At 40.2% G+C, this 22,843-nt stretch overlaps 1 protein-coding gene across 1 annotated transcript; it reads left to right on the forward strand.

The window, feature by feature from the left end:
• Positions 1-2,016: 2,016 nt before the first annotated feature.
• On the forward strand, positions 2,017-22,234 carry ess2 (ess-2 splicing factor homolog). The gene is made up of 10 exons (XM_057819803.1): positions 2,017-2,457; positions 3,464-3,626; positions 3,702-3,779; positions 3,859-4,031; positions 11,522-11,639; positions 11,703-11,836; positions 13,938-14,040; positions 15,629-15,738; positions 15,819-15,934; positions 21,456-22,234. The coding sequence occupies exons 1-10, from the start codon at positions 2,305-2,307 to the stop codon at positions 21,724-21,726; spliced, it is 1,419 nt and encodes a 472-aa protein (XP_057675786.1). The 5' UTR covers positions 2,017-2,304; the 3' UTR covers positions 21,727-22,234.
• The last annotated feature ends 609 nt before the right edge of the window (positions 22,235-22,843 follow it).

Below are 22,843 nucleotides of genomic sequence, written 5' to 3' on the forward strand. Positions count from 1 at the left end.
GCACACCAAACTAAATGTGGTGTTTAAAAAAGGCGGGCCTCCTTCAAAACACTGGGTAATGATGTTCTAATCATGTGCACCTGTGTGTGATTTTAGCCATTTTAAGTGGATTGAACGTGTGGGTGTCTTAATTTATTCCTCAACAGAAATTGCATTCATTTAAAATGACATTTTACAAAAAGTTATTTAAAAAAAAATAATTAAAAAATAATTATAATTGTTTAGTTCTATTACTTGAATCTCTCAAGATTGTTAAAATTGATATTAAATATCCATATGAACAAATATGTTAGAAAGCACACAGGCTTCCATAGGGTCTCCTAATTTTCACCAACGCACCTCCCCTTGAGGGATTGCAACCTTATTGTGGTCAGGGGGTTTGCGTGCCTCGGTGACCTTAAGAGCTTTACCAGCAGGAGCTTAGTCCTCAGATGGGACACCCAAGTTGGACAGGTCTGAAGGTGCAATCCATTTCTCTAGGTTGGGTTTGGACACTGCTAACGACCCAATTCAATGAAGAAAATGCCGTTACTATAAGCACTTGGGTGGGGGCTGCTGGAGCATGATGAGTACATAGAACACATTTCTGACTGCCCCCTCATACATAACTTCCTATAGACCCTACCCACGTGACGTCACAACTCCTTCCTCCTGACTGGTGCCGCCCAATTGTCCGTCAACACATCATGTTTCCCTGTTACGGCTACGTACATTCCTCCTATTTACGACGTGTTTTTCTGCTCGTTAACATTAATAATCAAAATGGTGAAGCCGTGTGTGGCGGTCGGTTGCAATAACAGAGAAGATAGACGGAGAAGACAGAGAGACTTGAAGTTCTACCGGATTCCGAGAGACCCGGAGAGAAGAGAGCGAGATGGGCTGCTGCAATTCGACGAGAAAACTGGGCTCCAAACGATTACCACAGATTATGTAGTAGTCATTTTATATCTGGTAAGATGCATTTAATATATATTTAGAGGGTTTTGGGCTGACAACCACAATTAAGATCATTGCTAGGCTAATCGCATACACGTATGTATGTAGTGAGAGTGCTATCGCTAAACCATATAAACATTAAAAGCCCTAACTCCATTGACAAACGACATGAAATACATTAGACTTGACAGTGGATGTTAGCAATAACAAAAGATTTTGAATTGAAAATTTCGTAACTCACCTTTCCAAGCACAAGATAGATTCCTGCCGAATTTTCGTGGACGAGGACCTGTTTCACCCAACCAGCAACGAAGTATTTATAAGCCTCCAAGCTCTTAAGTTTTTCAAACTTTCGTGAGAATAGGCTGATTTTGTGTGGACAAGATAGTTGTACAGTTCAGGGTAGCTAGCAGATGTCAGGCAAATACGGCGGAGACAGCGGGTCGAAAAACATCGATTTAGGCATCAAATATGGATCTGGCGAATGGATAAACTGAAGCTTTTCCACATAACGCCTTTTATGCAACGCATCAAGTGAGTTTACGGCATCCGAAAGCACCGGGTCTTCCATGAAATGCATTATAAATTGCTCGATCAATTGAGACCATTGATAATACAGACACAAAATGACGGACAAGTGGGCGGAACCATACAGCGAGCACGTGATTTTGTGACGTCGGTGGGTAGGGTCTATATCCAGCCCTGCTTGGGGCTGTGTTCAATTTGTATTTCTGTTTTTATTCATTTTAATTTCATTAATTGTTTTTTTTATTAAAATTGTATTAATGTATTCAATAATGATTAATAATTTTTAAATTGCTAATATTTCCTTTTTTTTTTTTTTTTTTTTTAATGACCAAAATGGACGCCTTGTTACGGAAGCGAATTCCCGCCACAAAAAAAAAAAAGTATGAAAACGTTTTTTTTTAACAAAACAAGAAGCCGATTTGTATGGAAGCCCATTCCCGCCACTTAAAAAAAAAAAAAAAAACTTTTTTTTTTTTTTTAAGTGGCGGGAATGGGCTTCCATACCTTTTTAAAGTGACGCCCTCGTTACCGCAGACCTCATGCAGACGACCATGGTCGTTCCATTATTGTCCTGTTGATGGCAGTCGAGTGTCGCGTCACACCGGAAAAAGACAAAGGACAGCAACTTCCGGATGAATTGTGTTTTGGGGACCGAATTAGAAGGGCTTGTTGTTGTGCCACGGGATTAAATGGGCCATTTCGCTCGAAACGGATAAAACAAAGAAAGAGGAAGACTTTTAAACATCTGGTTCATACGATTGTGTCGATATTAGATAACGTTACAAGGCCGTTGAGGGAACCAGTTAGCCTAGCCGCTTCGAGTTTTACGGTGGCAGCACCATGGACGGCAGCGCCAGTGTCAGGAGAGCCCTGTGCGGGACTCTGGTGCCCGCCACCCTCACCGCCGAAGTCGTCAGGTTGGAACCCACCGACGCAGACACCCTCGCGGAAAAGCCACGCAAAAAGGTCCTCAACGAGGAGGATTACATTGAGGTAGGTCGCGGCAAACGTCGAGCATTCGTGTCAACACTATTACGCATGCGTAGTTTCAATGTTGCCTGTAAATATTCTCATGTTAATGTAAATGGGATATAAACAATAAACAGAAAAATAAGTTCGAAAAACTGATAAAACATTTAAGCTATAAAAATACATTGGCTAGTCGTTTGTTGCAGCCCAAGTTTAGACACATTATCACATCATTTGAACAAGGGCTGGGCGATAAGTACTTATAGACCCTACCCACCGACGTCACAAAATCACGTGCTCGCTGTATGGTTCCGCCCCCTTGTCCGTCATTTTGTGTCTGTATTATCAATGGTCTCAATTGATCGAGCAATTTATAATGCATTTCATGGAAGACCCGGTGCTTTCGGATGCCGTAAACTCACTTGATGCGTTGCATAAAAGGCGTTATGTGGAAAAGCTTCAGTTTATCCATTCGCCAGATCCATATTTGATGCCTAAATCGATGTTTTTCAACCTCTTAACAAATGGTTCAGACAAACATTCCCACAAAAATTGGCTAAATAGAACTTTAAACTAAATTACGAATGCATTAAAAAAACATTAGCTCAAAGAAAAACCTAGCTCATATTGGTCTTAACAGGGAGCAGCTGGATTTGGCCATGTAAAATGAGGCAGACTAGAGGGCAGTGTATCCAACCAAATCAATGAGACTAAATGCAAACACTTTCAAAAACAAACCATTATAAAGCCACTTTAATTAAACGAATACTCGCAGCAGCAAAATTTATTTTGAATCTTTTTTTCTAATCGAATACTCGAGTTAATCGATTAATCATTGCAGCAATACTTGTTAAATTACCGAATTTACCGACATGGTCAAAATTATGTCGGTCATCGTAAAGAATTTCGGTAACGGTAAATTTTCGGTATATCGCCCGGCTCCAATTTGACGGCAAACCTAACTCCATTTTTGCCTGACAACAAGTTTCGCGTAGCTGTTTTGAACTTTTTTTTTTTTTTTTTTTTCAAGAGCTTGGAGAAAATCGTCCAGAGAGACTTCTTCCCGGATGTGACTAAACTGCAGGCTCAGAAGGACTATCTCGACGCAGAGGAGAGCGGCGACCTAGAGCGCATGCGAGAAATCTCCATCCGCTATGGGAAGTCCAAAACTACACCCCAGTCCTCGGCGCCATGTGAGTAAGACTGCGTTGTCTTATTATGGCTGATTTAAACATTGTGACGGCTCACTTACTAATTTGCGGCATTAGATGTGACGCCGGCTAGCTTTGAGACACCAGTGGGCCGAGCAGGTTCCCCGTCCATTTCCAACAGAGGCGCAGATGCTGGTAAGTCACTCAGATGCACGGCATCCGGAAAACACACGTTTGACGCCTGCTTTTTTTTTTTTTGTGGGGATTTACGTAGAAAGCGTGGTAGGCGACAAAGGCGAGGAGAAGGAACTTCCATCACTGGATCGCTTCCTTGCCAGAAATACCAGTGAGGACAACTCGTCCTTCGAGCAGATCATGGAGCTGGCTGATGACAAGGAGAAGATGAAGCACGCGTGGTTGTACGAGGCCGAAGCAGAGTTCAAACAGGTCCGTAAGTACAACCCCTAGCAAAAAGTATGGAATCACCAGTCTTGGACGAGCACTCACTCAGACATTTTATTATGTAGAACAAACTCTGATAAAAAGCTTGGAAAAATAATGAATTACCGTAATTTTCGGACTATAAGCCGCTACTATTTTCCTTCATTTTGAATGCTGCGGCTTATAGTCCAGTGATATTTGTTGATTTATTTGGGTTACGAGGTAGCACTTTACTGTCTGACACTTGACTGTCATAAGACTATCACAATGATGACATGACACTATCATGGGCTTTACTGAATGCTTATGACAGATGTCATTAAGTGTCATCCAGCAAATTAAGTCACTAATTGCATTTATGTCCACCTTAGAATTTTTACATGAATTCAAAAGTGAGATAATTTGCCAGATACTACTAAATGACATCTGTTATAAGCATTCATTAATGTGTCATATCATAATTATGATTGTCTAATAACAGTGTTATGGCGCCACTGTCAAATAAAGTTGTTACCAAACACCATAAATAGCTATTAATAAAACAAGTGGAACAGTAAATGAAAAAATAATTAGCACAGAACATGAATTTTGAATGTTATTTACATCTGTAGCGCTACAATGCATGTTAGGAGGCATGTTGGACAACAACAGTGTTGACAGCAGGTGGCAGCAGAGGTTGACTGTCTCCTCAAAGGGAGCAGTGATGGCCAAATGAAGCTTCTTGAAGCTATGGTGGTTCATTTGGTCTTATGACAGTCGTATGATGCCGCTGTCAAATAAAGTGTTACCGGTTAACATCTCTTGGTGTAAATATGCCATAATACAGTGAGGACAGCTGCGGCTTATAGTCCAGTGCGGTTTATCTATGAACAAATGCTGTTTTCGTGCCAAATTTGGTGGGTGGCGGCTTATAGTCAGGTTCACCTTATAGTGCGAAAATTACAGCAGTTAAAAAATGCAACTATTTAGCATTTAAAAAAAGATTGTGGCAGTCTGTAAATGGTACTTTTATAGAGCAAGTGCAGGGAAATATATATGGAATAGCTCCATTCTGAGGAAAAAATATGGAATCATGAGAAACAAACAAAGAAATAAACAATCAAAACACATCTTTAGTATTTAGTAGCACCACCTCTGGCTTTTATGACCGCTTGCAGTCTCTGATGCACGGACTGATGAGTATTCTTCATCAATTTGGTTCCAACTCTCTTTGATTGCAATTGCCAGAACATGATTGCAGGTCGGAGCTTTAATGTGGACCTTTTATTCTTTCTGCTAGGAATGCTTTAACTCATTCACTCCCAGCCATTTTCACCGGAGCAAGGCCCTTCGCTCCCGGCCGTTTTACTGGATTTTGACTGATTTTGCTATTGCTATATAAACATGGAACCCACCAAAAGAAAGATCAGACTCTCTTCTTTCAGCTGAAAAAAAGTTAGTTCATATCTTTTTCTATTCTTTAGAAATCAGCATTATAAAATAGCTTAGTTTGAGGAATTTTCCAATTTCTGATGAAAAAACGGAGAAATTGAGGTTTTTGTGAAAGCATACATTTCAAACATAACTTTGACATATACACAGCTATTTTTTGCTTTAGTTACATCCCAAACATCTGAATAATGTTTTCCTTTTACAAAATAAGATGAACAACAAAAGAAATAGAGCTTTTGATAGGAAAGTAACAATTTATTTACACATAACTAACTGAAAGATGATGCTGTTCTGGCTGCGACAGCCAGTTAAACTTTTCCCTCATCGCAGTCTGTCTCATAAAGATGAATTTTTTTGAGTCTCTGCGGGCACTGCTCGCAAGCAGCACGGACTCAAAAGGCATCGTCCGCTGCACTAGTAGTCCCGGTCGTTCTGCTCGGTCGTCCAGCGCCTGGCATCCCGGGCGTCCTCTCGGTTGTTCTGCTCGGTCGTCCGTCGCCTGGCATCCATTCGGTCGTCTTCCGCTGGCGCCCGGCCGTGCGGCTTGGCTGTTCGTTGCCGTTGAATCGGGTTGCGGGTCTTACCAAATGCGCTACTGCCCTCCAGTGGCCAGTTTATTGCTTTAAAATGGATTTTCAGCTTTGTGCTTTGAAGCTAAATTGAATCATGACCCAGAGATGTCTTTTTGAAAAAAAAAAAAAAAACATAAAAGACGTATAAATACGTATTTGGGACACTGAAACAATTAAAAATAGAACGTATTTATATATTTTTGGGAGCAAATGAGTTAACTAGGGTTGTTCCGATCATGTTTTTTTGCTCCCGATCCGATCCCGATCGTTTTAGTTTGAGTATCTGCCGATCCTGATATTTCCTGATCCCATTGCTTTTTTTTTTTGCTCCCGATTCAATTCCAATCATTCCCGATAATTTTTCTCGATCATATACATTTTGGCACTGCATTAAGAAAAAAAATGAATGAAACTCGGACGATTATATACATTCAACATACAGTACATAAGTACTGTATTTGTTTATTATGACAATAAATCCTCAAGATGGCATTTACATTATTAACATTTTTTCTGTGAGAGGGATCCACAGATAGAAAGACTTGTAATTCTTAAAGGATAAATGTGACTTTGTATATTGGGACTAGATATTGCCATCTAGTGTATTTGTTGAGCTTTCAGTAAATTATACTGTAGCCATTTAACTGTTCTGCCCAAATGCATGATGGGAAGTGCAACCATGACTGTGCGTAGTGGTACCAATTGATATATCTTCTCTGCGTTGGGAAATAACATAGGGTGTTAAGAAAAAGATCAATTACTACCGTTCTTCCCCACATTGCTTCCCACGATATTTCTAATCGTGGGGAGAGGGATTGTAAGGCTTTAGCCAATTAAAAAAAGGCTCCAAAGGCCGCCAAAATTCACTCTACTCATTTTACGCTGCCTTTTAGCTCTGTATATAGGTAAAACGGCGCCATTACAGATTGAACGCGACAATATGTGAGTGGGTCGTGCAGCGCATGCGTTAATTGCGTTAAATATTTTAACGTGATAAAATTAACCCTTTAAGGTCTGGGCCTATTTTGTCTGATTTTGCATGCCTTTGAAGTTGCCTTTATATTTCAAAGAAAGAATTGTTTACGATGGCCTGGTTTGGTCCCTTTTTTTGTGACACCTTGAACTTCATGTCCAAATTGTTGTTTCCTTCACTGATCAATTATAAATCATCATTTTGGGCCCAAAAAGACCAAAAATTCCAAAATCGTTTTGTCAAAATTTTTAATATTGATGTCCAATTGACAACCAAACATGCGTAATGAACCGTTTTGAAACTTTGTAATATTTATTCAACATGTTAGGATGAACATTCAACCAAAAAAATTTAGAATAAATAGTCTTATATTTGACAATTCAACATAAACAACAGGTATAGCCATAGGCGTTTTTTGCCTTTATACATGCTCCAGTCAAAACAGGTTATATACAGCAGACCTAACAGTGAAGAACAGTGAAAAAATATATACCATCTAACACAAAAGGTGTTTAGAGGCCATCTCTTTATGAGTTTAGGTATTGCGGCCCATCGCCTGATGAAAACTATGTACACACAATCAAACTTCTTGAACACACATTTATATACACAAATTGAGAAGATTGATGTGGGGAAAAAATATATATATAACATTGGGGGGGAAAAGCATTTTAAAAAATATTTACAATAAACAAGTTAAATTTTTTTCAGTCATGCCACTCCGAAAAGCAGTTTCGTCCTGGAATTAGACACGGCTACATCACACAGCTCACACTTCCATGGGGTGTCGGTCCTCTTTCCACCCTTCCATTTTCATTTCACTTTACTTTCATTGTCACTATAAATGTACATGAAAAAAAGTCAGTATTTATGAAAATAATAAAGTATAAAAATATATATATATACAGCAATAAATAATAATGGAAATCTATATATATGACAATAGAAAGAATACCATAGCTGAATATGTGCTACATCCCTAATCTTCATATAGAAAGAAGAACACCACAATTATAAATTCCTGCCTTGGATACACACAGTGCACGTACGACTTTGATCTGATATGCACATTTTATTATTATATACACAAACACACACTTATATTGCATCAAAATTAACTTTGTCTTGCAATATCAAAAGAAACTTTCAAAAGAAACGTTTTCAGCATGAAAAAAAAGAGTGAGTTGGTTTACCTCTGCTCGTCGATGGCGTCACCCACGTGTTCAAATCCGTCACTATCTTCACTCGAGGACTCTTCCGAAGAAGACGATGATGACGAATTTGGACCATCCTCTTCCTCAAGTTGATCAGAAGCACAATTGCTTGCGCTAAATTTAGTTTTCCGTTCATTGTCAAAGTCACACAAAGTCGCTGCTCGATCCAGCAGTATCCAACTGGCCGTCGCTCGCCACCTCACTGCTTCAGAACACTCCTCCCTCTCGTTCGGTTGAACCTCGCACCGCAGTTATATTTATTAAAAAATAAAAAAAAAAAACGCATTTTGTGCTTCCACTGTGACTTCGAAAGGGTTCGTTTGATTTGTTTTTTTCATGGAGCTTCCGTTTTGAAAAAGGACTAGAAATGATGGAAATATAGACATAAACAAATGATCCATGCAGCGTTTTAATGTTTTTTTGAGAGGACAATAAAACTATAAAACTTAAATGACAATATCTCACGTTCTAGTTGGTCGATTGACTTCAAATAATAACGAGAGTAAACCCGCAACTTCCGCACTTTAAAACGAGACCAACCAACGGCATGTGGGTGACGTAATTAAAACGTGAGGGCGCTTCAAAGACGACGTGCGCTGAGGACGCGCCGGCGCGTCCTTCGACTCTCAAGGGTTAATTACCGCCGTTAACGGGATAAATTTGATAACCCTACCTTAAGCCTAAACTAAAGGCTCTGGATGAGTGTAACATATTATGTCTATAACGTTAAATTCAATTAGAAAACGATTTAATAAAAAAAAAAATATATATATATATATATATATATATATATACTGGACTGTCTCAGAAAATTAGAATACACAATATTCTAATTTTCTGAGACAGTCCTGTATATTGTTCTATGTAAAGGACGTCAGCCAAGGTCGGCCCCCCACATTTTTACCACGCCAAATCTGGTCCCCTTTGCAAAATGTTTGGACACCCCTGCTTTAAATGGTGGATTAATGTACAGGACTGTCTCAGAAAATTAGAATATTGTGTATTCTAATTTTCTGAGACAGTCCAGTATATATATATATATACACATACACAGTGGTACCTCTACATACGATCGCTTCGACACACGAACTTTTCGACATCCGACGTAAAATTTGACTCACCATTTGTTTCTACATCCGGCGACATGCTCGAAATACGACGACAATGGCACTACCGCAGACGAATGCACGGCGGATTTTCTTGTGTGACAAATCAACACCGGTTTCAGAAAAGGTTGGTACAGGTGGTGAAACAAGGAAAAAGTTGACGCTTACCTTCTAAATGAAGATGCAAATGACAGAAAAATATGAGCATGGGGTGAAATGGCTCAACAATACATCTCCACGGTCCTCCTCCGACCATCGTTCGCCAGTCTTTATAAGTTAAGCTGACAATTCTTATTGTGGTAACATCTCCAGAGAAATCGCCAGTTTCGCCACGTTTTCATCATTTCTTTCACAACTTATTCAACACAAAACGCCTGCTGTCTGCCGCAATTGACGGTGTTCTCAAGAAAGCATTGAAAGCGGAAGTAAACTCTCACCCGCTCCCCTCCCTCTTTGTCACGTCAGCCACGCGGTGCCTTCAGGTACAGAAAAAAACGTCCGCCTTATTAGAACCCGTTTCGTTACACTATTACAGGAATTATTATTATTATTATATTATTAATCCGATTTTTATTTTTTATTTATTTGTTTTGCTATGTGTAATTGCCATTTGTAATAGTACCAGCAGTATTTTTTAAGCATTTAGTGCAGGTTTTTGGGCTGTGGAACGAATAATGGAATTATAATGTATTCCTATGGGAAAATCCTGCTCGACATACGACCATTTCGACTTACAAACAAGGTCCTGGAACGGATTAACTTCGTATGTAGAGGTACCACTGTATATATATATATATATTAGGGCTGGCAAAATTATCGCGTTAACGCGCGGTAAATAATTTTTTTAATTAATCACGTTAAAATATTTGACTCAATTAACGCACATGTCCCGCTCAGACAGTATTCTGCCTTTTGGTAAATTTTACAGCAAGGCTTTTTGTGCTGTCTAAAAGCGAACTCTTGTGGTCGCTTTGCGACATGGTTTATTGTCTCCTTGCCAGTTCAATATGGCTGCACGACGTCTCGGGCTGACGCCTACGTTGTAATGTTGTGCTTATATGATCCTTGGATAAGATTTGTCCGTAAGTATGGTTGTTGTAAAGAATGTACATATTATGTTAGTAAGCGAAATGTTATATTTTTTGTATGAGACGCTTTTTGTTTATGTTTAGTGAACCTGTATAGCGTGCTGAGCTAACGTTGTTGCTAATGCAATGCTTGTGTACTTTTTTTTGTAGTTTTACGACAGTTTAAAGAGGACAATGGTTTGAGGCCATTTTATTAATAAATCAGATGAAAAAGGAAGAAGTCTGATTATTAAGGCGTCGTTCACTAGCTGTCTAGCTTTGGAAAAAGTAGACGCTTCGGAGTGAGGACAGCATTGACAGATTTAAATGACAGTAGAGTGAAATGCCCTCGACAGTCCTTATGTACCGTATGTTGAATGTATATATCCATCTTGTGTCTTATTTTTCCATTCCAACAATTTATTTTACAGAATACATATATAATTTGCAGAAAAATATGGCATATTTTATAGATGGTTTGAATTGCGATTAATTGCGATTAATTACGATTGATTAATTTTTAAGCTGTAATTAACTCGATTAAAAATTTTAATCGTTTGACAGCCCTAATAAATATATATAAATATTATAAAAAGGCATGTCCGATATTTTTTTGCCGATTCCGATACTTTGAAAATGACGTAATCGGACCCGATCGATCGGGATATCTCTAGAGTTAACAGTTTTAGCTCTTTGGCATGATACATTGTCATCTTGGAAAATGACATATTTTCAATTGAAGGGATAAGAAAGCTGTCTAAAATTTCAATGTAATCTTGTGCATTTATTGAAGATTTAACCACAGCCATCTCCCCAGTGCCTTTGCATGACATGCAGCCTCATATCATCAAAGACTGAGGGAATTTTGATCTTTTCTTCAGGCAGTCATCTTTGTAAATCTCACTGGAACAGCACCAAACAAAAGTTCCGGCATCATCACCTTGTCCAATGCAGATTCTTGACTCTTGTCAAGGTGATGATGTTTGTTCTATATGAAAAAATTTCTGACTGAGTGCTCATCCGAGACTGGTGGTTCCATACTTTTTTGCTAAGGTTTGTAGTTCATTGGCTGCCAATGACGTAATAATATGCTCGTTACATTACGTTCTAAACCGTATTTGATTCTACCCCAGCGTCACCAGTCAAACCTCGCCCTACCAGAAGCAGAGAAGGCCGCTCTGCAGTGTGTAAAAGCCGGCCTGGAAACGTGGGAATATAAAGCCAAGAATGCCTTGATGTACTATCCGGAAGGTAAGATGAATACAAAAAAAATGCCACATTGAAATGTCACTCATCTTTTCGCTTTGCTGTCAGGCGTCCCAGACGATGAGGTGATCTTCAAGAAACCTCGCGAGGTAGTTCACAAGAACACGCGCTTCACCGGCGACCCGTTCAGCAAAGCGCTAAACAAGAGCCAGATTCAGCAAGCAGCTGCACTTAACGCACAGGTGAAATGCACACAATGTGACGTGTCCATCGATTGATTTGAAGAAATACCATAAATTCGGTACTTTAGAGCACACTTTACTATGAGGCGGGCCACACCAATGTTGTAAGGTTTTGAGAAGAAAAATGCATTTAAGATGCTCCTGACTATAAGCATTTTAATCTATTGATTACCCAAATTGAGATTAATATGATGAGTTGTGTCGCCCTCATTCATAAGCAGTTTCACAAGTCCCTCTGGTGTGTTCACAGCCAATCTGAAACAAAAAAACACTTTGCTTTAAATACCAAGTTGCGACAATTGCAAAGAAGGAAAACAAATATCGTTCACACATATTCCCACAAAAACAGCTAAATACACCAATAAATTATATTAAGAATGCATAAAAAACATGTTAGCTCAAATAAAAACTAACTTACCTTATGTTGGCCATAACAGGGAGCAGCTGATTTGATGTTTCCAGCCAAATCAATAAAACTAAAAGCAAACACTTTAAAAAAAACCCATTACAACGCCACTAATTAAACAAATACTCGAAGCAGCAAAAGTTAAATCCAAGCTTTTTCTAATCGAATTACGTGAGTTAATCGATTAATCGTTGCAGTACTAATTTAATGCGTGTGTTTTCTTTGGTTTAGTACAATCCTTTTTTCCGAGAAATTCCTGTTTTTGTCCATTTTTTTCTTTGCACCCCCCCTCCCTGCATGTGAAAAGTTATTGATTAGTTTTATAATCTGAAGAATACGTTCGGTTAAGCCACATTAGCCACAGAATGAGTTTTTGCTTTCCAACTCATTTTCACGCCATTTGAAAACGAAAAATCACACAAAACTACCCGACTCATGTCACAAACGGCTGCGGGGTGGATCGTCTTCACCGATCGGCCAGCCCCCGGCGGTGAGCAAGTTAGGGCTCGTCGTTCTGCTGCGCCCCGGCGGGCAGGCAGTGCTCGTCACCGGGGAGAGAAGAGGAAACGCTTAAAATGTCAACAAAACAAAAGTATTATCACCCACAAAATGCAAGCCACCTCCTTATTAAAACGGTTGCCATTATCCCAGTATTTCACATAATATAAAACACAAAGCTCACTCACTTCCTTGTCCGTCCAATGGTTCCTCGGTTGTCGGACGCATTTTGGCCGTCGCGGTGAACAAGTATCTTTTGAAAATCTAAAAAGCCTCACACCTCTCTCCCTGGTGTAGCAACAAAAGCCTGCAGTGCATTGGGCTGGCGTGACTCAAAAAATAAACAAATTAATCCGCAAAATCAGCTGAATCCGCAGTCCTTTTGCTTGCCTGGCTCTGCCAGACTATTCTCCCTGTATTTTTCAAACACTGAGAGTATAGTCTGGGAACCAGTCCATTAACGGCCTCTTGAGCAGGTACAAAATCAATCGACAAATCAGATTCGTTTATTTGCGTGACGTGTTTTTAACGAGCAACGTCACTCTTGCGCGTCGAAAGTCGTCTCCACAGCAACACAGATGGTGAACGGGAGAGCCGAGAATATGTTCCAATCCACGGTAAAATCAGTTTTAAATTACCAAAAACACATCGACACGAGTCATTGACAACAGTCCGTCTCGCGCTAGCCATGTTGAATAAACTCCGCTCTCTTCGTATGTTTACTTCCGTGCGCAAGTCCCTCGTCCTGCCCTCGTCATTTTACTAACGTCACATCTGCCCATCGCTGATTGGTCCACTCCGCTGTCTGTTTGCTGTGGCTTGGTCCGCCCTGGAAATTGTAACCGCGTGAATGGTGGCCAGACTCAATAGCTGGAACAGCGGTGAGTCTGGTGTACCAGGCAATCCTTTTGCATGCAATATAGTAATGGCTGTCTTGTGAGATGGTTACCCAGCTGATGTCACATTCGCTTTCTTCCTCAACCTGAGACTGGAGCTGGAAGTCACTCATTTTCATAGCGCGGGATTGAAAAAATTTAATAAATATATCGATCGATTCCACACACATCCCAGCAGTCAGTTTCATTCAGGAGCATAAAATACTGCATGTAATATGAAATAAACATGCTTTTTTGTGTCACAGGCACTTTAAAACAATGTACGAAACTAACATAGACTCTGTGGTGCGTTGTGATCCAGTTCAAACAGGGTAAAGTGGGTCCAGACGGCAAAGAGTTAATCCCGCACGATTCTCCCATGGTCAACGGTTACGGCTTTGAAAGGACGCCTTCTCCTGCCCCTGGTGAGCAATTCGATAGGGCTGGGCGATATGGCCTTAAGTACGTATCACGGTAAATTGAGCAGCTTTACCTCGATAACGATAAATGACGATAAATTCGCCCAAGCGGACTGTTAAATAATTTGAAAATCTGAATCAATGCATGAAATACGAATTAATCGTTTCTCGTTGATTTATTTACCAGCTCTCAATTTAACAATTGTACATGCAGTCTATACATATATAAACATTTTTTGTAAACAATAAGAATTCAAGTGAGTATGAACATTTATAACAGCTTGTATGATTTGAACAATGTACATTATAAAAATCAATACGAGGACTGTGCAAACATGTCAGTGTAACACAAATGACTCACAGCTTCAACAGAAAACTTCAAACAAACAACTTATTGTTAATGGCTGACGTGACATAATTACTCAATACAAGTGTTTACTTCAAGGTTTGTTTGTTTCCCCCCCCCCCCAAAGCATTTTAGAATAGAATAGAATAGAATAGGTCTTTATTGTCATTGTCAACAGTTGTGAACAACGAAATTGGACGTGGCACTCCAGTATAAACATATGTATTTGATAAATAAATAAATAGAAAAATATATGCTCTAGAGCTATAAGTGCATTTTTATATCTTTCTTAAACTGAAATATCTACATGACGCAAATAGTGAAATGCTGTCCTAATTTTAGCAGTGTCCTTTGTGCAAAGAATAGAGTATGAATTAAAAATAAAACATTCTATAAATAGGTTTTTTTTAATGCATGCACTCCCCCACACAGACACAACTACATTAAAGCTATATTGGTCCTATGCCAATGAAACATTTAAGATTTTGTGGTGGCAGTAATGACACAGAATTAAGCAAGCACATACAGAAAAATAGCTGTGGTTATTAAACGGTCATATTATAGGCTTCACTGTTGGACAATATGCTGAATCCTTTACGATTATAAAAGCTAACAGAGAAATCACACACCCAGATACAAAATAACGCGACACGCTGATTGCTAGATGCAGCCCCTGCCCAATCCTCTCATTTAGTTCAGCCATTTCGACAAGGTTAGAGCCGCTATCAGACTCCCATCACGATCATTTGTAGCGTTAGCCGCTAGCGTTAGCCTGTGGCCTGGCTACCAGTAGAAAGCACCCTTTCCTGAAATTGTGAGAACCAGGGAGGAAAGCAGTTGAAGGCCTGTTTGGAGGCCGCCAAGAGTCTACTTAATGTCGGGTGAAAGTTTGGCGAAGGTCCCTTCAGCCCGACTCATTCACGGCAGCTACTAGCGTAAGCCTACCGGGCTTCTGTTTGTTTGATTTCCTGATAACCGTGTGACTTCATACGTAAGCACACTGACTGTTTTCTTAAAGGGGAATGAACATAGCCGAACAACACAGAGTCAAAGCGGAATGAAAAGACTATATTTTCGTGTTTTATTAAGTTACCAAATTTACCGACATGATCAAAATTACTTCGGTCATCGTGAAGAATTTCGGTAACGGTAAATTTTCGGTATACCGCCCGGCTCTACAACTCGACACACTCCAAGTAGTTTCAACATCATCACCGTTTTCATTTTATGTATTATTTTTGGTCTCAGGTGTGGCCGAATCACCTCTAATGACGTGGGGCGAAATCGAGGGCACGCCATTCCGTTTGGACGGATCCGATACGCCGTACGCCGAGAGGAACCATGGCCCTTCGTTTAAGGTAGCCGGAGCTTCCGCTGCGTGTTTTATTTATTTATTTATTTTTAAACTGCGCAAGCCTTCATAGATGTGTTCTGACAGATTCCCGAGCCGGGGAGACGAGAGCGACTAGGTTTGAAGATGGCCAACGAAGCTGCCGCCAAAAATCGAGCTAAAAAACAGGAGGCCTTGAGGAAAGTTACTGAGAACCTGGCTAGGTAAGACTGACGGCGATAGATGTTCGCTCCATTTCAACAGCCATTGAATTTTCATTGCTATAAAATAAGTGATTACTGGGAGTCCTCGAGTTACAACAGAGTTGTTTCACACTGGTGACGTAACCCGGATTTCCGCATTAGTCGAAATTTACGTCAAAATACTGGACCATCATTGCTAGAAAAGCCAGCTTTCTTCTTTGGGGCCATCGTATGAAAAAAGTAGGGCGAAAAAGGCACAAACACAGACAAGGACTATGCACTCGCAAGTAAGGGTGTAACGGTACATGTATTTGTATTGAACCGTTTCGGTACGTGGTGCTCTGTTCGGAACGGTGGTGTACCGAACGAGTTTCTGATGTAATGTAACCCTTACTTTTCGAGGCTGTGAGTCGATTGGGTTACAGTTTCTTTGTGTAGATTATATTTACTCTGTCCTCTCTACTATAATGAGGACCAACACGGTAGGACAGTATAACCCAGAAACATCAACGGCGCGACAACGTGGCCACCGCGAGAACGCAGTGATACGCGGGCGTTAAAGTCAATCAGCCAATGCACACCAGTCGCAGTGCGGCTGCGTGTTAGACGCGTCCCAGAAGCGGCTCAACACGACGCACGCGAAAAGAAAAGCAGAGTTTATATTTGACGCGAGACGCGACCCTCCTGCGTCAATACTACTACCGGTAGCTAGGATTGGGGGGACTGGAAGTCACTCGTGTAAAAATACGGTGGATCCGGTCGATTTTCAAACTAATATGCAATCGTAACCCACTTTTTGAGTCCATCAGATCTCTTGAGTGGTAGATCGGGCCACAGTTGACTTGTCTTTGTTGATTTACTGCTGTCTTCTCTGCTAGAATAATAACTAGCACGGCCCCATGTTCAATACAAAACCCTCCTACCACAAAAAAACAGGTAGGAACTAATATTCCCAAAGGAACTAAAGTTATGCAACATAAAATATACAATATAAATGAATACTACATCACATTTGTAAAATATAAACACGTAATAAAATAAATAATGGCCCATTTAAATAAAATAAATTGAAATGAGCTAAAACACCTGTAATTAAATAATAAGAATAATATACAGATCCTGCTTACACAATTAAATTTATTAATTTCTGTGTGGCGCTTTACCTTGAGAAAATCCACCAATAAAGTTTTTGAAAACCGTTCATAAGAAAAAAAAAATGATTCATTGAGGCATTTCATTTGTAAAATACATGGAAAATGAATGAATGAATGAATGTTAAAATCTTTGTCATTGGGATTGATTTTCTCTTTAGCACAGGGCTTTTTTTCTTCTTTCTTTAAAAAAGAAAGCTGACCAATACGCAGGGTCTGAAAGGCAAATTGTTGTTGAATTATTTTTAGATACCCGCTACTTTTTTAGCAGAATTCTAGCTTTGTATAGGTTAATGTTCCTATTGTTGAAAGCACAAACGTATGTAATAAACAACTAGCACGTTTATATTTTGCATTTTGTTTTCTTACTGTACCAAAAATGAACCGACTCGTGACCTCAAAACCGAGGTACATACCGAACCGAGAATTTTGTGTACCGTTACACCCCTACTCGCAAGGCAAGGCAAATTCTTTTATCTAGCACGATTCAACACAAGGCCATTCAAAGTGCTTTACATCACATGAAGATCATAAAAATCACATTAAAAAAGCAGAAATATACAGTAAGGAGCACAAATATTTGCACCACGTATGATTTTGCAAGTTCACCCACTTAGAAAATAAGTAAAGGTCTGAAATTTCAATCATTGATGCATGTCCACGTATAGCAGTGCTTCTCAATTATTTTCTGTTACGCCCCCTTAAGGAAGACATAAATGTTTCGCGCCCCCCCCAAACTCTCTCCCGCCACTGTAAATAGTATAATTTGTCTATTACTATTATAAGTACGCCTCTGCCTAACATTGTGTCCTTTTTTTCTATTAAAGAAAAAAAGTACCATAGACCTACTTATAATAAAGTATAACTTCATTAACATTGTTTTGTTTGTAACAAAAAAGACTTAACGCGCATCAATTTGCTTGAATTAAAAAAAGAAAAAACTCAAACTGATTAGAAACATTAACTCGTGAGGACAATATGCCAAAAAAAATTGACAGAAAAAAAACAAAACTGGGAAGAAGAAAAAAAGTGTCTTTGGACAGAAGGACAGTTTTTATTTTCGCTGTTCACGGTATCACCTCTTTTGCTATGGTGTGGGGTTGTTTTGCACTGAGCATGCTAACAGTGCTCACTGGTTTACTGATATAACACTGACAAAGTGGGACGATTGTTGGCAATATTCGGCACGTTTTCGCTGAAAAACAATCAAGCGGCTTTTCAATGAGACTGAGGTCTAATGTCTTTAAGTGGCGTCTTAATTGATTTGGCTTCCGGCTGCCCGCTATAATCATTTTTAGACACAGTAAACAGTGGTCTTTCCTCATCTCCCACTGTATTAAAAGTCAAAGCCAAAAGGCAAACGGCCCAAAAAAGCGCACTCTCGGTGGCCGAAGGAGAACCGTAGTTGAGAGCGGTCGCCGTGACGATCCCAAGCCGAAAATGGCACTTCTCAGGCGGACACGTGAGAACCGGAGAAGACGAAGAGTACAGTGGGCCGCTGTGTGAGTCCGGCCAGAAAACGGCTTTCGAAAACTGCGCACAGCTCTTCATATCTCGTCTGTGTGCTCTTGCTTGGTTCAAAAATACTGCGCGCACTCTGAAAATGAGAGCGCCACTGCCACCCACTGAGTGGATGTGCAAAGTACACTGTATTCTAGTACGGCAAAAAATAAATAAATTTTAAAAAAGCATGTTCCCCGAGGTCACATGCGCCACCCCTGGCATTGCTCTGCGCCCCACCATTTGAGAAGTACTGGTTAAAGCGATCCATGGATAGAATGACTTGTAGTTCTTAAAAGATAAATGTTTGTACAAGTTATAGAATTTTTATATTAAAACCCCTCTTAATGCTTTCGTTTTATTAAAATTTGTAAAATTTTCAATCAAAAATAAACTACTAGCTCGCCATTGTTGATGTCAATAATTACACCATGCTCACTCATGGTACTAACCCATAAAGTCAATTGGACCCAAGCGCCAGCAGAGGGCGCCAAACACCAAAAAACAAGTAACAAGCGGACATTACACTGTACTGTACATTTTAATCTGTTTGAGCGGGGCATGTGCTTTAATTGCGTCAAATATTTTAACGTGATTAATTTTAAAAAAATAATTACCGCCCGTTAACGCGATAATTTTGACAGCCCTAATAAAAATCTAAATAAAATTAAGACAAAATGCAGTCCTTTAGGTGAGCCTAAACCCACAGCCACAACTCTGCATTCTTACCATCAGAACAAAAATAATTGAATTATTTTCCATAAAAACCATGTGTGCATGACTTGTATCACGTTTACATTATACCAGTGGCGGGCCGTGCATTTCACACCTAGGCCTTCAGTAATGCTCCGTCTTAATCAATCCAACCCTCAATATCTATTTTATGACTTCTACTGCAGGTACAGCCACGACACACATAAAACGCATGAAAAAATAACCAGATAAAACTGCATATTATTAAAGAAAAGAGCAACATTTTACTCACCAAAAATCCAGATTATTTGTACACAAAGTCCATCCTCCTTTCTTTTCCTCAAGAAGATCAGCAATAGCAGCGAACAGGTCATTTTGTATTTTGCCCGACGTCCCACTAAAGACTGTTAGTGGACTGGTGGTAATGTTGATCCATGTTGTTCTCGGCAATGAGAGACATAAGCTCCACATTATTTCCTCTGTTTTTGGATCCAGCGCTTTCATCGTGCCCCCGAAATGAAAGTTCCTGCTTGCCCCTAAAAATGACAGTCTATCTGTCTTTTCAAAATTTCCCTATTTTTCTTCAACTTTTCGTTGTGGTACTCCGTTTCCCTACGCACCTGCTCGCTCAGCTGGAGATCCCCTCTAGTTTCCCGAAAAGTTTTGGAAAGCACCGTTGCTCGCAAGTGTCCGAACACCGGCGCAACACCGGCAGTGCTTTGATGCCTCATTGCTGCCTTGGAAAGGCAAGACAAATTTGCAAATCCAGTGTGGCTCCAAACACCATCTCGCTCAGTGGCAAATAACAAGCGCTCCCAGAAATACAATTTGCACCGGTCCTCGGAGTCTGTGAGTCAGGAGTACCACTCATAGTTAGCTGACTGGAAGTGGCGGACAAATCGTTTTCCCGGTTGTGACAGGCTTGCTAGCTTCGGAGTTGCCCGACCTTGCTTAACAATGTCCCGCTTTTCTTGAAAAGTCCGTCTTGAAAATGGCTTTGACAGTAAACCTGCGACTGAATCCATTTGTTCTCCTCCTTCAGCCATTGCCGGTTGACAAAACAGCTATAAAAGGATTAAATTTATCGTGCAGCTTGCTAGAGATGCAGTTTGCTAGCTCTGGCTAGTACGGTCTCTGACTAGCCAATCAAAGCGTGGGAATATGCTGACGTTTCCATACGCCCGCTAGGAGGCCTTGGTGTCGCCAACTCAAAATCTGATTGGTTAAAGCAACAGTTTGATCGCCATTTATTTTATGCTACATGGCCCGCAGAACTGATTGCGAAGGCCACCCCCCAGGCATCTTACTATGACCCTGCCTGGTAACAAATAGTGGCTGAATTTGATTGGTTAAATGCTTAAATATGAAAATACAAGTCTGGATGCAACGCAACCAAGGGGATAGCAATGAAAGGAATCAGGCAGACCATTTGGAATGATTGAATACATATTCATGGACAAAAATTATATAAATAACATCAGTCTGTGATTCAGATTTTTTTAGGCCAGCAGAGAAGGCTTTGCAGGCTTTGACGGCCCACCACTGCATTATACACACAGTCTCTTTCTTAACACTGACAGTTGCCAGAGAGAAAAAAACACCACTGCTATACACGGTAAACACGATGGCGTTAACTCTCGTAGCAGGTGGGAAACGTTCATGACAGTGTTTACTAACCTGTAAATTTGTAAAAATGTGAAATCATATTGGAGGTACTGCCTCCTCAGCAGCCACCCTCCGCAAACATGTTTTACATGTCGGTTGGCCCTCCTCCACTAAGCCGCAGCAGTCTGTAACTTTTCTGTAGCCGAAGTATTCCCATATCAGCGCTTTCGTTCTCTTTGATGGGGGAAAAAGTTCATGAGTTTCACCTCCTCCAGCCATCGCCTAGCACAGCTGACTCACTGACACATTGAGAAACAACCGGTGGAAGAGGGTTGAGCCTTACAGCTGCAAGCGAGTGATTTCTCCATGCGTTTTTGGGACATAAAAAAATAGCTAATACCTTAGAATGACGGAAATTTTTTTGCGGTTTTGACGTTTTCATACCACGGTATACCTTGAAACCGGTAATCGGCACATGTGTAATTGTAACCTGAGGGCACCTTTTAATTAAAAATCTGTAACGACATATGTTGCAATCCTACTTGAGATAAACAAATGACTTGACTTGTTTTGCTTGGGGTGGGGGAGCGCAGCCTGACTCCGAAAGGCCTGAGCCCAGCGCTGACGCCAGCGCTGCAGCGACTGGTCAACCGCACGTCCAGCAAGTACACGGACAAAGCTCTTCGGGCCAGCTACACGCCGTCGCCTTCCCACCGTGCCGTCGGCCTAAAGTCGCCCTTCGGCGGTGCGGCCACGCCCTCGGGCACACCCACATCCGACAAAGCCAAGACGCCGGACGTGTCGTCGCTTACAGACAATCTGCTACAGCTTCCCAAGAGGCGGAAAGCCTCTGACTTTTTCTAACTGGACATTTTGGTGGACTTGAAAGCTACGTGAGGAATTTGACATGCTGGTGAATGGACAGTAGGTTATTTATTGGTGTTGTTCACATGTAACAGAATAGCACCGGTACAATACATATTCAATATCTGCTTTTTAAAGCATCATATTGTGTTTTTGTTGAATAACTCTCACAAGTGTGAATTGTTTTTTCTATGTTCCTATTTGCCATCTTTTTTTGATAAGAAAATGAAAATACCCAGTGGGTCAAAGTTGCTACACTTCTGTATTGTTTCTCTTTGAAAGCTATAATAATCTCATGCTTAGCGCTACTTTTATGCATAAAAAAAATAATAATTTCAGGCGTATCTCAAGAGTTGATGGCCAAAAGGTAAGAAACGTTATCTTGTCAGAAATGAGAGTGAATGCAATACTGTAGAAAAGGTAAAAATGTTAAAATATCCATGTTATTTTTTTTAATGGAGGATGGAGAAAACAACCAATTGATTATTAAAAGGAGACTTTTAATATATTTGAAGAACAAGTTCTTATTTAACTAGGAGCTGCAATTTCTGGAAAAATTATGACAGGGCTTTGTTGTGGTAGGTCCAGATCCATCAGGTCACTTCCGGTTGATTTGTGGACATTTCGCAGACACGTCCAGCTGATATCAGGTCTCAAAATGTCAATGGGCTGTAATGGTAAATACTCAAAAATGACAAGAATCTATGTTTTTTTTTGCCATTGAAAATGAATGGGAAATTTGGACGTACATGGCTGTCAATGGCAGCGCATTAGAAATAAATGGGACAGTTTTGGGGAAACTGCAATTATTTGCCAAAGTCTGCATACATTTTTTATGCCCCTTGCGGCCCTGGAATTTTTTATGTGTAAGTTATGCGATTTGGTCAAAAATTGTACATGTAGCGCTATGAAAAATATTTTGTTTTTTCAAAAAAATCCATGTTTACGTGTGAACGGAAAGTTTTGAGAGGGTCGTTCGAAAAAAATTCCCTGTGTCGTGCGCAAATTCCGCTCATTTTGATATTTGATCGGTGACGGGTCGGTCAAGACTGTTTGGGCTGTGCAGCGGACCGAAGTACGGAAAAGATGCTATTAAAAAAATATTACTAAATGGGCC

The sequence above is a fragment of the Corythoichthys intestinalis genome, chromosome 17 (assembly GCF_030265065.1).
Source record: "Corythoichthys intestinalis isolate RoL2023-P3 chromosome 17, ASM3026506v1, whole genome shotgun sequence".
NCBI classification, from domain to species: domain Eukaryota; kingdom Metazoa; phylum Chordata; class Actinopteri; order Syngnathiformes; family Syngnathidae; genus Corythoichthys; species Corythoichthys intestinalis.

Excerpts from the sequence above, each read along its gene's own strand:
- ess2 (XM_057819803.1), top strand. The coding sequence starts at position 2,305 with ATGGACGGCAGCGCCAGTGTCAGGAGAGCCCTGTGCGGGACTCTGGTG. Across the intron at positions 2,458-3,463 it reads ACGAGGAGGATTACATTGAG|AGCTTGGAGAAAATCGTCCA; the intron begins GTAGGTCGCGGC and ends TTTTTTTTCAAG. Across the intron at positions 4,032-11,521 it reads CCGAAGCAGAGTTCAAACAG|CGTCACCAGTCAAACCTCGC; the intron begins GTCCGTAAGTAC and ends ATTCTACCCCAG.